General features: G+C 42.1%; 1 protein-coding gene across 4 annotated transcripts in view; it reads left to right on the top strand.

The window, feature by feature from the left end:
- NRK (Nik related kinase) overlaps window positions 1–14,277 on the top strand; it is a 254,536-nt gene that overhangs the window by 177,298 nt on the left and 62,961 nt on the right. For all 4 annotated transcript variants that reach the window (XM_029607581.1, XM_029607578.1, XM_029607580.1 and 1 more), the window contains 4 exons: window positions 1,732–1,825; window positions 1,954–2,112; window positions 5,718–5,861; window positions 12,198–12,332. In XM_029607581.1, coding sequence (XP_029463441.1) covers window positions 1,732–1,825; window positions 1,954–2,112; window positions 5,718–5,861; window positions 12,198–12,332 — 532 coding nt within the window. The remainder of the gene's footprint in view (window positions 1–1,731; window positions 1,826–1,953; window positions 2,113–5,717; window positions 5,862–12,197; window positions 12,333–14,277) is intronic.

Raw genomic sequence — 14,277 nt, 5'->3', positions numbered from 1 at the left:
AATTTTATAACATGCACGCGCAGGTGCGCACATGTCATAAAACCGGGCTTCGGCACGCGCAAGGGGGGTGCACACTGGTGCGTCTTGCACGCGCCGACGCCCGTGGCCTTCCCCCATTCCCTTCCCCCTACTCTATCCTTCCCACCCCTTCCCCTAACCTTCCCACCCCCTAGCCCTATCCTAACCCCCCCCCCCCCCATTCTTTAACTTACCTGTTGCGCCTGCCGGCAGGCTGCCAACACACAATCCTCCGACACAGTGAAAAATGGCCACTGTGCCGGAGGCCTCTGGTCTCGCCCCGCTCTGCCCTGCCACCTCCCCGCCCCTTTTTTCGAAGCCCCGGGACTTAGACGCATCCCGGGGCCTTACACGTCGCCGAGCCTTTCTAAAATAGGCCCGGTGCGCGTAACCCCCCTTACATGCGAAAATCCGATGGATTTACACACGTAAGGCTTTGAAAATCCAGCCCTATGTGTATAATTTCTAATCAAAAAAACAGGCACAATCTCTGAGGGCACTTTTCCATTAGGCAATAATCAAAGAGCTCAATATTCAAAGGGGTTTATCTGGATGACTTTTGAGTTATCTGGCTCCTTCAATTGGATACATTTTACCTGGCTAAGACATTGCTCAGATAAGATGTATCCGGATAACTAGGAGGCATGCTGTGGGTGTTCTGGGGCTGTGTTCACTTAGCTGGATAAAATGCCGATATTCAGAGTTAGCCGAGTAAGTTATTCAGCTAAGCCTGGGCCATACTTCAGAGTGGGGTTAAAGTTACCCCAAGCTCCCATCCTGTGCTTTTGCTAAATAGATTTGCCTCCAGATTCCCTCTTCAACCGCACTCTCACCTCCACAGCCCCAGCCCCCCTGAAAGTCCCCAGAGCCGGCAGGATTGCGGTGCACTCATGCCTCCCAGAGGCTTCCCGCGTTGCTTTCACCGAATGCTATTCTTCACAGCAACACTGGCAGCTTTGCACCTACTATTTGTGTGGGCAGCCTGGGAAGGGATTGAAAATGCCATTCCATGCACTGTTTTCTTCTTGACCTAAACTCACATCCATGGGAACCCCCTCTCTTTACCCAGCTAAAATTACACATACCGTCTGGAAGCCCGTATGTAATCACTATTCAGGCAAACAGTTTTGAAACTTACCCTTTCTGCAACTGCAGGCCTGCAAGCCAATTTTCCAAGGGAAACCCTCCCCCCTCCCTGTGGAGTTTCCCTTTTAAAATCCCACGATGGCTGGAGTCACGGGTTGTTGTTTTCTGTGCCCCACCTGCTTTGCAATACCCGCATGTACCTAATTTCTTACCCTGCCTCCCCCGGCACCGCCCATTTTCCCCACACTGGGAAGGGGGGAGTCAATTTTTTAAAGGCCTTTTTCCAAGGGTAAACACTCATTTACCTGTGAAGAATCCCTTGGAAAACTGCCCCTAATATTGGAATTAATCTGAAAGCATTATTAGAATCAAGTTAGTGTTCAGAAATATGCCACTTCTGTGCTATAATGAGGAGCCCATAAATAAGGGGAATTTAAATATGGCATTGAAATAGTTTAAAATAACTTTATTTACTATCTCTCCCTCGAATTGGTCGTACTTGTGTGAAATATTGCAGGAACGTGCATGCTTTCAGTATATTCTATCTCTTATACTTTCAGTATATTCTCTTATGTACTTCTACTTTGCATAGCATACTTATACTGCAGACTTTACCTTTCTTTACAGTCTACAAGCAGCTCATCATCCGCTTCCTCGTTTATTTCATTTATCGACCCGAGACTTCTTCAGATCTCGCCGCCCACCAGTCCCGTTGGCTCATGTAAGTAAAAGGAGCAAAAGCCAGCAGATTCCTTATTAGCCTTGTGCTACCTATGATTAACTAATGATACGTGCACAGCTCGGTGGAAAACCTTAACTGACTGCCTTTGCCCCTCTTTTCCTTTCCAGCCTGTAATTCCAAATTGGAGCCTCCAAGACGAGAGAATGCCAGGAAGGGCTCCGTGGTCAACGTCAACCCAACCAACATTCGTCCCCAGAGTGACAGTCCAGAGATTCGAAAATACAAGAAGAAATTCAATTCAGAGATCCTATGTGCTGCTCTTTGGGGTGAGCTCAGAGGAGAAATAAAATAACTGGATAATTGTATGAAAAGAGGATAATTCCATGTGTGCTTTCAATTGTTAAGAAGAACATCCAAAAGCGGGTTCAATTATGCAATGCATGCAGAAGTCATTGAAGCTTGCTGAATACTTTGAGAGGTAGCATTAGTACATCTGGGGTGATATTTGAATCAAAAAAATGCAAAATAAAAAAATACTATTTAAGACAAGCTTTGAATGAGTTGCGAGAGTTTAGTAAAAGAAAATAAATGTTGAAAAAAGCTATTTAATGGCTTAGCTGAAACTCTTACCCTCCTTTGCCTGGCTAAAAGTACGCCTGCCATTCACAATACATACTCCAGCCACGCTGTAACTATTTAATCAAGTTGACGAAACAACAGCATCAAAGCCTTCAATTAATCAAAAACACAATTCCTCAAACTTTATACCTCAACAGCCAACATTGTTATGGGGAAACACTATCATCATAGGAATTGTGTTAAATGAAAAGCAATAAATTTTTATAAAATTTTTTAATACTTTTTTTGTTTCAAATAAAATACTTTCATGTCTTTCATTTCATGTATAAAAAATACTTAGCTCATTTTTATAGCGAGGAACACAGACACCACCCGACACTGACAGCGTTTCGAGAGTGTACTCCATGCTATAAAAATGAGCTAAGTATTTTTGATACATGAAATGAAAGACATGAAAGTATTCTGTTTGCAACAAAAACATTTACCAAAAAATGTATTAAAAAATTTTATACAAATGTATTGCTTTCCATCTCGCACAATTCCTATGATGATAGTGTTTCCCCTCAGCAATGTCAGCTGTTGAGCTGTAATGTTTGAGGAATTGTGTTTTTGATTAATTGTTTGAAGGCTTTGGCGCTGTTGTTTTGCCAACTTGGTAAAAGTACATCTGGGCATCCATAGTACACATCCTTTTAGCCAGTTTAAAATGAGGCATTCCCAAGGGGGTGTTTAGGTCAGGGGGACTAAAATGGCTTGTGTGCTTGACATTTTCAAAACCATGTGCATTATTTCTACCCCCCCCCCAGTTAACTTAGGCCTGGATTTATCAAAATGCACTAAATATCACATGCGATAGGAAAAGGGGGTGTGTTTTATGGTAATAGGCAGTTTATCGCAAAGTGCGCTTTGCATAGGTATTAGTGCAAACTGCGATAACATTTTTGCGCTTTGCGATGTGACAGAATTGTATTTCCTACATATAACCACAACCACTGGGGAGACCATTTTAAGTTCCTGGAGATCCAGCTGAGCTATCAGGGCCCTTCTGCAACCACTGGGGGGAAGAGGGAGAGGGAAAGGGAGAGAGAGAGACTACCCATAATGCCCTCATATGAGGTAGGTATTTATACCTCTATATGAGGCCTACCTAGTCACTCGAGGTGAGGTTTAGGTATTAGTGTAGGGGTTAGGGGCCACTATGGCATTCAAAGTGAGATATACAAACAGAACAGTTCTCTCTTGTGAAGATTTGATGACCTTTAGAGTGAGGAAACTCACCCAAAGATGAGATTTGTGCAATGTTCTCTGAACCTAGCTTAATGACTCTCTACCTGGGTAACATCAATTGCTTTCACATGCATAGGTCTTATGCACTGCAAGTATTTTCCAATCCAGAAATTCCTCCAGATGTTCACTCTTCAAGGAGATGCCCAAGACCAATCTCCCCACTTTCTTCTGATGGTTAGAAGTTCCTGGTTCCCTCCTGTCTTCCTAGTAGAATTCCCTTATCTTCCACTGATTCCAAGAAATGAAAAGCCAGGCCAGTCCACAGCCCCTTGCTGTCCCTCCCTGTCTCCCAGCACAACAAACCAGGTCTTTAACTTCAAAATTCTCCAACAAGCTCCAACTACAAGACTCCTCAACAGCGCTTGTGGGAACACCAGCTCCAACTCTTTAACTCCTCCCTATGCCTCGTGAAAGGCAGTTTCTGTACTTCCCACTTGTCCCAATCTCTTGGGGTGGGGGGAGAACCACCCTGTCACTCAGTAAAATGACTACAATAAATCAGGTCTCAGACTGGTTCACAGGAAGAATAGGAAGAAAATGAGCAGTTTGAAATCAATGGCTCTTTGGATCGGTAAATCAGATCCTCCAGAGAACCTGCGTATCTCATTAGCTGGCTATGATCTTCCAGTCTGCAGAGCAGCAGACAATCTAGGGGTAATGCTGGACTCTAAAGCCTGCATGCACCACTCTGAACCTGGTTCAGCAATTTAATCATCTCTCTCGATCCCGCATTTGACAAAGATCGCAGAGGTTCTTCTTATGCCAAAATTAGATTATTGTAATGCTATTCTGGTGGATTTACCAAAAAAAAAAAAAAAGCTTCTAAAACAGATTCAAATAATCCCAAATACAATGGCTTGCATACCGGCAGGTTTACTGTAAGAGGCAGGGAGTCTGTTTCTCGGGGATTAAAAGGTTTATCCACTGGCTTCCTGTTCAAACCAGGATTTTATTTAAGGTTGGCACCTTAACAAATAACGTTCCTCGTGGAATGACACCAGGTTATCTTCAGGATAAATTGTGTAAGTGTAAACTAAATTGCCAGTTTAGATCATCTCAGCAGAACATTGATTATTCCAGGTATTTCAAGTCCAATTAAATCATATAGAGGAATGCGCTTTTTCCACTGCAACAAAATTACTTAGCTTTTAAGAAAAGTATCAGAACTTGCCTATTTAGGAAATTTTATCACTGAGAAGTGGAGGGGGGATGAGGAAGTTATAAATTAGCTGCTGTGAGGATTATAGTATTGGCTTGATATTGTGTATTGAAGGTTGTGAAAAGACTATATAGAAGTCAAGAAAGATAATAATTGTTTTATCTATGGGTACGGCTGGGCTGTATTGAAATAGTATTATGAGAAAACTATGAGGCCCATATTCAGCCATGAGCAGCTCGGCAAGTTAGTAAGATAAACTTTTCCAATTAAATTAGCCTATATATTCAGCCACACCACTAAATATATCCAACTATCCTAAAGTTAGCAGGATAAGTTTATCTAACTTTAGGACAGGTCTACAGGGTGATCAGAGTTAGCCGGATAAGTTAACCTGGGAATTAGCGAGACAACTTATCCGGCTAACTCAGCTCCTCCCCATGATGCCCATTCCCCTCCCACCACTTAGCCGAATAAATATTTAGTATTTTTCTGGCTAAGTGGCGGCCACTGACTTCAGCTGAATATTTAAAATGCATTACTTAGCTGGATCAATAGGAACTTTTCCGACTAAATTGCTCTGAGAATGGACTTCTATGTTTTTAGGTATGGGGTTGTGAATCAAATATGTTAATATAACTCATTGATGTTTTAGGGGGTTTACTTTGTTTTTATATGTATTGTTTTACATAAATCAACTTGAGTTACAAATAAGAAAAGGCAATAAAACAAATATAAATAATGAGTTAGTAGAGCTGAATGTAGAGAATGGTAGGAATTAACATAGGGTGCTATCTACCATATGATGTATATTATAGTTATCATAATAAAAATAACAAGTGCTTTTTTTAAGTCAGCATTTTTCTACATGATTAGAATGTCATTTACAGAATTCGCTTTTATCGGCAGGTGTCAATTTACTAGTGGGGACAGAGAATGGATTATGGCTACTCGACAGAAGTGGACAAGGCCGGGTGTATTCACTGATTACTAGGAGAAGGTTTTACCAAATGGATGTCCTGGAAGGGTTAAATGTGCTCATTACAATATCAGGTATAGCTGATTCCAGTTCTTTAAAAAAAAAAAAAAAGCATCTTGCGCATAAAGCATGAAGTAGTTTTTAATACAACACAAGGCATTTGCTCACCTAATTGGTTTGAGTGAGGAAGAGGCCATCGCCTAATCCAGTGAACCTCTCCCCCAACTCATTTTAGGTTGAGTTTATTAGAAATTAAAGAAATATTCCAGATTTCTTGGTCACTGCAATTTTATTTCTTTCACCTTTTCTTTTGGAACACACTGTGTTATCTTTAACAGGCTCAGAAAACTTAGAGATTGAATGTCTCCGTTCTTTATTTGCATTTCATAAATATTTCCATCATGAAAAAGGAAAGAGTTGGGAGTACTTGAAACCAAAATTCATTGTGCCCAGACCAGGTAAAGGTGAGCAGTGCTTACAGGTGCAGGGGTCTAGATCTTTAGGCCATATGACTGATGCACCTTCCAAAGCTCTTCCAGTTAACTTTTACTTCCTCTACACTCAGGCAGGCCAGTCCACACCGTTGGGTTATGCACTCCTACCAGCAGATGGAGACTGAGAAAAACAGACTCGCTGACATATAGCCCTGCCCCCGACATCAGCCTGCCAGTATTCTCCATCTCCATCAGATGGTGGACATGCATCTCCCTAGTGGGATTGTTCGTGTTAAACAAAAAAAAAAAAGAAGATAGAAGATAAGGAGAAGAATTAGACATAGTGCTTAAGTTCCTGAGGTGACACCTGACTGGTCCCTCCTCAATTATGCGGTTTAAGTCTCAATGCTTGTCAGGCTTAGACTTAAAAAGGACAAGGGTGAGCTCTGCGGTGAAGGCTTTTGCCCTCTCCCTCCGTAACTGGTGACTCGATTGTGCTCTCAGCCAGGGAAGGGCTGAGCTCAGGTAAAAAAGAGATAGGAGGGACGTGTTAGGTCCCCCCTCTTTTTTACTGGGTCATTTCTCCCCCTCGACGTTTACTACCTTTTCCCTCTCACTTCTCTGGGGAGTTAGTGGAGACTGAGGCCATATGGGGCAGCGGGTTGAGCAGCGTTCACTAGGCCCCGCATGGCAGGCTCAGTTAGTCAGCTGTGTGGTAGGCAATGGTGAGCAGATTTTTACTGTGCTCTCAGGCACGTGCGCATGTACACACAGCATGGCAGTGTCTTATTGTAGACGTACACATGCACAGGCATGTGTGCCATTAAGCCCGTGACCTAGATTTGAGTGTGTAATTGCACAGGTATGCCTATGCACGCATTGGTATGCATGCAGGACTCCATGTGGAAAGAAAGATAATGGTGCCAGAGACAAAAAAAAGTTTAAGTGCCTTGCTATTTGTGCTGCTTGTCATATAAAATCAATTCAGCCATCGCTTTCACTTCATCTGTGCCAGAGCTGTCTGGAGGGGCAAGGCGATTTGTCTTCTAAAGATTTTGCAACCACTGGGGCATCCCCTCGTCCAATGGAGGACTCAGAGTGAGGAGGGGTAGGAGGTGCTATAATGGACAGGTCCCCTCCTCCCTTGTTCCAGATGAGAGGGACATCCCCAGGGAAGGGATCGGAAAGTTCCATGTTTGGGCCTATGGACCCTGGTATGGATTCATCCTCCTTCTCCTGGGTGAAATTTTTCCAGGGTTTACAGGCCTTTCTGAAAGGGTGTCCAGTGGAGCCGAAGCAGCCCAGAAAAAAGGGGGCATGTCTTATGGAGTCCCATGCTGTCCAATTCAGGCAAGCGCTGCAGAGAAGCTGTCCCTGGGGATGTTGAGGTAGATAACTATAGTGACCCGTCAGATGACTATCGTGACCCGTCAGATGATCCCCGTCAGATGGGGATACAGAATTAACACCTATGGAAGAGGGAGAAATTCCACCAGACTTAGAACCACATAGGACTCTTCTCCATTTTTTTTTCACAAAGATGAGTTCCCAGATCTAATGACTCAGACCCTGAAAACGCTTGGAATAGACAGGGGTAATGCTGCAGGATTAGAAAAGAAAGATTCGATCTTGGTCACCTTGCACAAGGTGTCCTGTTTCTTTCCCTTCTTGGAGCCAATTCAAGAGTTAATTGACCTTCAGTGGAACGCTCCAGAAGCAACCTTTAAAGGGAGACGTTCTTTGGTGAGTCTGTACCCCTTGAATCTGAAGGCAAGGGAGCAGTTGCGATTCCCGAAGGTTGATACTTAGTTGAAGGATGTACATCACATAGGCCATCGTGTTAAGCAATTAATACATTTTAATAAATAAAAAATAATGGGGGTAATTTTCAAAAGGAGTTACATGCATAAATGTAGCTACTATTGTAGCAATTTTCAAAAGCCATTTACTCAAGTAAAGTGCACTTATGTGAGTAAATCCTATAGACAAGTCAATGGCATATATTGTAGCAATTTTCAAAAACCCACTTACTCAAGTAAAGTGAATTTACTCCAGTAAACCTGGTTTTTACTCGAGTAAATGCTTTTTAAAATCAGGCCCAATATGAAATGAAGGGAGGGCAGCTCTGAAGGATGCCCAGAACAGGAGAACTGAGGCCATCCTCAAGCAGGCATTTGAAACCATGGCAGTGAATTTGCAAATAGCATCTTGCTGCTGCCTGTGACTCGATCAGGTTTGCATCTCTCTCAAGAGACTCAAGGAGCAGGAGCCAATATTTGGCCGGTGATGGGACAAGGAACCAAATATTTAGCTGATGTGGACTGTGACTTGGGACGTTCAGACGTAAGAATTGTAGCTTCCATGATAGTGGCCAGGCACCTGTTGTGGCTGCGAAACTGGTCCGCAGATACTATTTCTAAATTGAATTTGACAGAGTTACCTATTAAGGGTTCTCTCCTGTTTGGGAGTGAGTTGAAGAAGATGGCAAATAGATGGGGTGAATCCAAGATTCCATAATTGCTGGAAGAAAGAAAAGTGGCATTGCGTTCTTTTGGGGTGAAAGCATGCTTAGGGATTCCCACTGGTTTCGTCCTTACAGAGGATCAGCTGCTCAAAAGTCTTGTTCCTTCAGAAAATCTCATTCCTTTCGGCCCAAGTAGCCTCATAAGAATGTAGGCTCCGGGACCAGAGCATCTCGATCTTTACAATGAAAGTGTTGGGGCTCACCTACCGGAGCTGGGGATAGGCGGTAGTCTATTTCACTTTTATCAAAGGTGGGCCCAGATTACGAAGGACTAGTGGGTTCTGATGATGGTAAGAGATGCCTTTGTTCTAGAATTCCTCCGGATTCATTTATGGGAGTGGCAGTGGAGGTTACGTTGAGAAGGCTGAGAGATCTGAAAGCTGTAATTCCAGTTCCCAGGTCGCAAGAAAATATGGGGCGCTATTCCATTTATTTTGTTGTTCCCAAGAAGGAAGAGGGTTCCTTTTGACTGATCCTAATCTGAAGGCAATCAATCGGCATTTGCATGTGACTCACTTTAGGATGGAAACCCTATGCTTCATAATTATGGCAATACACGCGTGTACCTCTTAAAATCCGGCCTCTATTGGTTTTTTCTCTCTAGTATAGTCCTCCTGATCTCCCATCAACTTGCTATGAAGAAGTTTTAGAGTTTTTGTTGACTCAAGCAGCCAAACATAGTTATCTTATAATATTAGATTTTAATCTCCATTCAGATAAACCCTCAGGCTAAGAATGTGCAGTTTTTATCTTTATTGGAGATTTTGAATGTAATTCAAAATGTTCAGGGTCCGACTCATGTGAAGGGCCATATGTTAGATCTTATTTTTGGCTCTCGAGTTGTTTGTGGATATGAGAATTTGTGGATTTTGGGATCTTAGAAATTAGCTTGGTCTGATCATTCTTTGTTATTGTTTAATCTTTGCTGTGAAGTGTCTCCTTTTCAAGAAAATAAAGGAATTAAGGGACCAAAAGGGGAAAAGTTCATGAATTTAAATTTAGAGAATTTTTGGAGGAGATGGCGGATTCAGATTTTGATGGTGCTGGATCTGATATTGTTGATTCTGAGATAGCTATGTGGTATCAGTTAGTAAAAGCGGGGATGCAGGAAGCTTCAGTGGTGAATGTAAAGAAGTTAAATGATAAGAGAAGCAGATCTCCATGGTTTTCAGACAAGTTAACTGATTTAAAGAGAGTTTGTCGACATTTAAAGAGGTTGTGGAAAAAAATCTGGTTTACAGAAAGATTGTGATCAGTGGTGGAGTGCTAACAGAATATTTTTAATGTATTGTTTTGGCTAAAAATCAATATTTTTTTAGTATGATTTTATGTTCTATAATAATCTGAATGTTATTCAGTACTGTCACCTGCTTTTGATTAACAAAAATGATCAACTGATTTGTGATGATCTTCCTAATTATGAGCAATTTACTGTTTTTGTTCAGTAGAAGATTATTCTGCTTCGGGAAGGACTGAATGAAGTGTCTTCCCATGAAGCAGAGAAGGAAGAGAATTTAGATGTGATGTCATTGAATAATATGGAGTTGTCTGTATTTAACTCTTTTGAGAAGATTATTGAAGGAGACGGCTTAGTTTTCTTTGACACAGTTTCTCTGTTTGAATTAAAATTGTTGTTGTGTAAGATAAAAACCATGAATTGTCTACTAATCCTTGCCCCGCTAGATTTTTTTGTGGATTTTCTAAATAAAATTCTTGAAGGGCTGTTGACTTTCACTAATGCTTCTTTGAATTTGAGTGAAGTACCTTCACTTTTGAAAAGGTCAGTTGTTATTCCTTTCTTATGAAAGGAGATTATGGACCCCAGAGAATGTAAGAATTATAGGCCCGTATCAAATTTACCTTTTGTGGCTAAACTATTAGAAAAATAGGCCAATAATTGAGTAAATACCAATCTACTTGATAATGATGTGTTGGATGAAGCCCGAGAAGGCTTTTGGAAATACTGTAGTACAAAGACTTTGATGATTTCTTTGGGTGAAAAACGTCTCCCATTATTTGAATAAGGGGGAAATTTATTTATTTATTTATTTATTTATTTATTGTTTTTGTTATACCGAGTTTCATGATAGGCATCACATCAACCCGGTTTACAAATAACAAGGAGTGTAAAGCATAACGTAACGTAAAAAACAATATTTTCAATAAGAACCTTGAACTTTAAATACAGTGAATCAGAAAAAGGGAGAGGGAAAGTTACAAAAAACAAGGAAAATAACCTTGGGATGGAAGGGGAGAAATTGAACAGCACAATATTTACATTTCAGCCTATTGATACATTAGAATAGCAAGTGAAAAAATAAGACTATGAAACGGTACATAGGTAATCAAATGAATAAATATGACACAGTTGTGACACAGTTGTGAAATGTTTTTATTGGTTTTGATCAACCTCTCTATTTTGACCTGGTGGATCATTCTATTTTACTACATCGCTGGGAACTTTTAGGGATTGGGGATCAGGTTGAAAACACTGCTGCTTGAATGGTTATGGGCAAATCTAGGAGAACTTCAGTCAAAACCCTGTTGTTGGAGTTGCATTTGCTACCTATTATAGACCAATGTAGGCTTTCCTTTACTGAAGGATTCTTTGGAATGGCATGTGGCCAAAAGAAATCTACGTTCTGTAGGAAGACAGTATTTGCATCTCCTGCCAGTGAAAAAATTTAAACATTTCCGTTTGGGTAGCAGATCGTTTTCCAATGTTATTTCAAGTTTATGGAATACTTTACCTCTGGAAGTGAAAGAAGAGGTAAATTTAATGAAATTTTGGAAGAAATTAAATACTTGATTTATATCTACCAATAGCTAGTGGTATTGTTCCTTTGGCTATTTTGATTTTTCAGGCAAAACTGACTTGCCTAGGTAAGGAAGGCAGAGACAGAAAATTGATTGATGAGCCGCATTTTATTTGTCTGAATATTTATGTATTGTCTTTTGAGTTTTAAAGGATATTATTTTTATATGTTATTGTTGTAAATTTGTTAATTTACTTAGCACCAACCACCTACCTCCACCAGCTGCCAAAACTAGTGAGGTGGTTACCTAAATATCTGGTCTCCCAGGTCCCTAGGCCCTTGCTGGACAATATCCAGCAACCACCAACCTGCTGGCACAGACCCAGTTGGTTCCTAGAGTTGCTGCCTTTTGGAATCAATCTGGCTACCCCATGGCCTATGGTATCCCTGTGAACAGCTTTTCTTAAGCACCTGAGCTCTAAGCTCAGAAGTTCATTGCACTCTAGCTTAAACAATTTCAGACACAAAAACATTAGTACAGTTCATGAAGATTTCCTGTTTTACACTGTCACTTTGATTTGTAAAGGTTCTCAGATTGTACTGAACAGTTTTTTTCATTGTGTCTATGGGAGAAATGTATAGTATGTATGTATGTCTCTTAACATCCAACTAATTTTTCTCTACACCAAATGGCAGGCAAGAAAAATAAATTGCGAGTTTATTATTTATCCTGGCTGAGAAACAAGATTTTACGGAATGACCCTGAGGTGGAGAAGCGACAGGGCTGGATTTCAGTGGGAGACTTGGAAGGCTGTGTACACTACAAAGTTGGTAAGTTTGGTTTTTTTTCTTTTTTTCCATCTGTATCTTGTCACTTGCCCTGAAGTATTATGTGGTTCACTGGTGGTGGTATACATATAACATCAAAGTTGAAAACCCACCCAACTAGTATGAAGATTTTCCTAACGGAAAAAAAAAATCCATGTATGGATTCTCTAGGTAGCATATGAGAAGCATTGACTGTGTGCAAAACCAGTCTCAAGAATACCTAAGTAATATAAAATCGGCTAAATTTTCAAACGCTGGTGCGCTGTGGGGATATTTAAAGGGCCCCAGCAATGCACATATCTCCATGTACGTGCTGAAGACCGGCTCGAAGCAGAAAGGGCGGGCCTGGGGCAGGGATGGGGGCGAGCCAGCTGGGACAGCACCACATTTTGTGCTGTCTTGGTGAAGCTCGCACCGGCAGCCAGCCGGTGCGCAGAACTTACTCCTGCTCCATCGAGCGGGTAAGTTCTATACCAGCAAACAATAGGATAGTTAGGGTAGGTTTAGGAGTCAGGGAGGAGAGGGGAAAAGGAAAGAAGGATAGGTAGGGGGATAAGGAAGTTCCCTCCAAGTCCGCTCCTTAATTGGAACGGACAGGGAGGGAACTAGGGATGACTTGATCGTGTCGCCACGCTTTTTTAAATAAAATCCCCCCCATTGCGAGTGTGAGTCAAAACCCACGCGCACATGTGCGTGCCGATACAAAATCGGACACGCATGTGGGTGCAGGTATCAGATTTTATAACATGCGCGCGGCGACGTGTGCATGTTATAAAATCGGTGCCTCCATGTGCGCACGCCGGGAACTGCACACACATGGACGCGCGCACGTGTCATTGAAAGTCTACCTCAATATGAATCTGTCTTCATTTATTAAACCATAGTGCTGTAAGTCAACATACCAGTCTTCATATAAGAGCTTCAGCCGTACACATGTGCCAGAATACATCTTCATACCCTACTGAAAACTGCACCTTGGTGTAGGCATTCTGATCTTGTGCCCTTCTTCAACCATCCACTGCACATTTCTGTTTTTCTTCACCACTTAGGATTTTTCCACCTCACAACCTTTCCCTTAACTTTCTATGATTTATTGTACTTTCATTTCTCATTATCTTTGTGGGTAAGAAGAATGTACGAGAGAGCAGGTAGGTGCACAGAAAACCCAGTGCTTATAGTAATGGTAGAAAATGTTTGATAAGCTCACAATGTAGACCTATAACTAACTAGGAATTAATTTGTGCCATTTATTTATATAGCCCTTCTGCTCTTACTTTTATGAAGCAGGTGTGAGGGCTAGGGTTGCCAATTGTCTGGATTTCTTCCGGACTGTACGGATTTTTTGTTTCATGTCAGGAAGCCAAAGGGAGGGCTAAAATGTCCAGAAATAGTCTCTGAGATTTTTGTTGGTGGCTTGGTACTGGACCGTTTATATCTGCTGTGAGTTTTTACCCCTGTTGGTGAAGGTGCTGCTGGTCTTCCCCAGCTATAGAGGGAGCTCTACATCAGGGCTTGGCGGGGGGAGCAGGTGGCAGGGTGTTCATTTCCGCACTCTCTCTGCTAGCTGTGACTGGGGCTTTTTGCCGTATCTGCCACCGCAGGCATGCTCTAGTCTGGCTGATGGCGCATTCTGCTGCTCATCATCAACCAAAGAAAAGAAGAGGCCCCGCAGCACCATTGGCGCAAAGAACAAAAGATTCCTAGCGCCACTAGGGCCCTTGGTCCAAAGAAAGAAGAAGCCCCACAGGGCCGTTGGTGGATCCCGTCCCGCTAGTGGCCCAAACAAGAAAAGAGGCCTGACACCAGCAGAGTCCTCAGTCCGAAGCAAAGGAGAGGCCCTGCAAGCCCATCAGTGTCTGCAGGCCCATCAGTGCTCCCCATCCTGCTGGCAGCCCTAAGAAGAAAAGAGGTCTGGTGCCAGCAGGGCCATCAGCCGAAAGAAACAGAG

This window comes from Rhinatrema bivittatum, chromosome 6 (assembly GCF_901001135.1).
Source record: "Rhinatrema bivittatum chromosome 6, aRhiBiv1.1, whole genome shotgun sequence".
Taxonomy (NCBI): domain Eukaryota; kingdom Metazoa; phylum Chordata; class Amphibia; order Gymnophiona; family Rhinatrematidae; genus Rhinatrema; species Rhinatrema bivittatum.
Note: the sequence above shows the minus strand (reverse complement) of the source record. Positions and strands in the feature narration are given on the sequence as shown.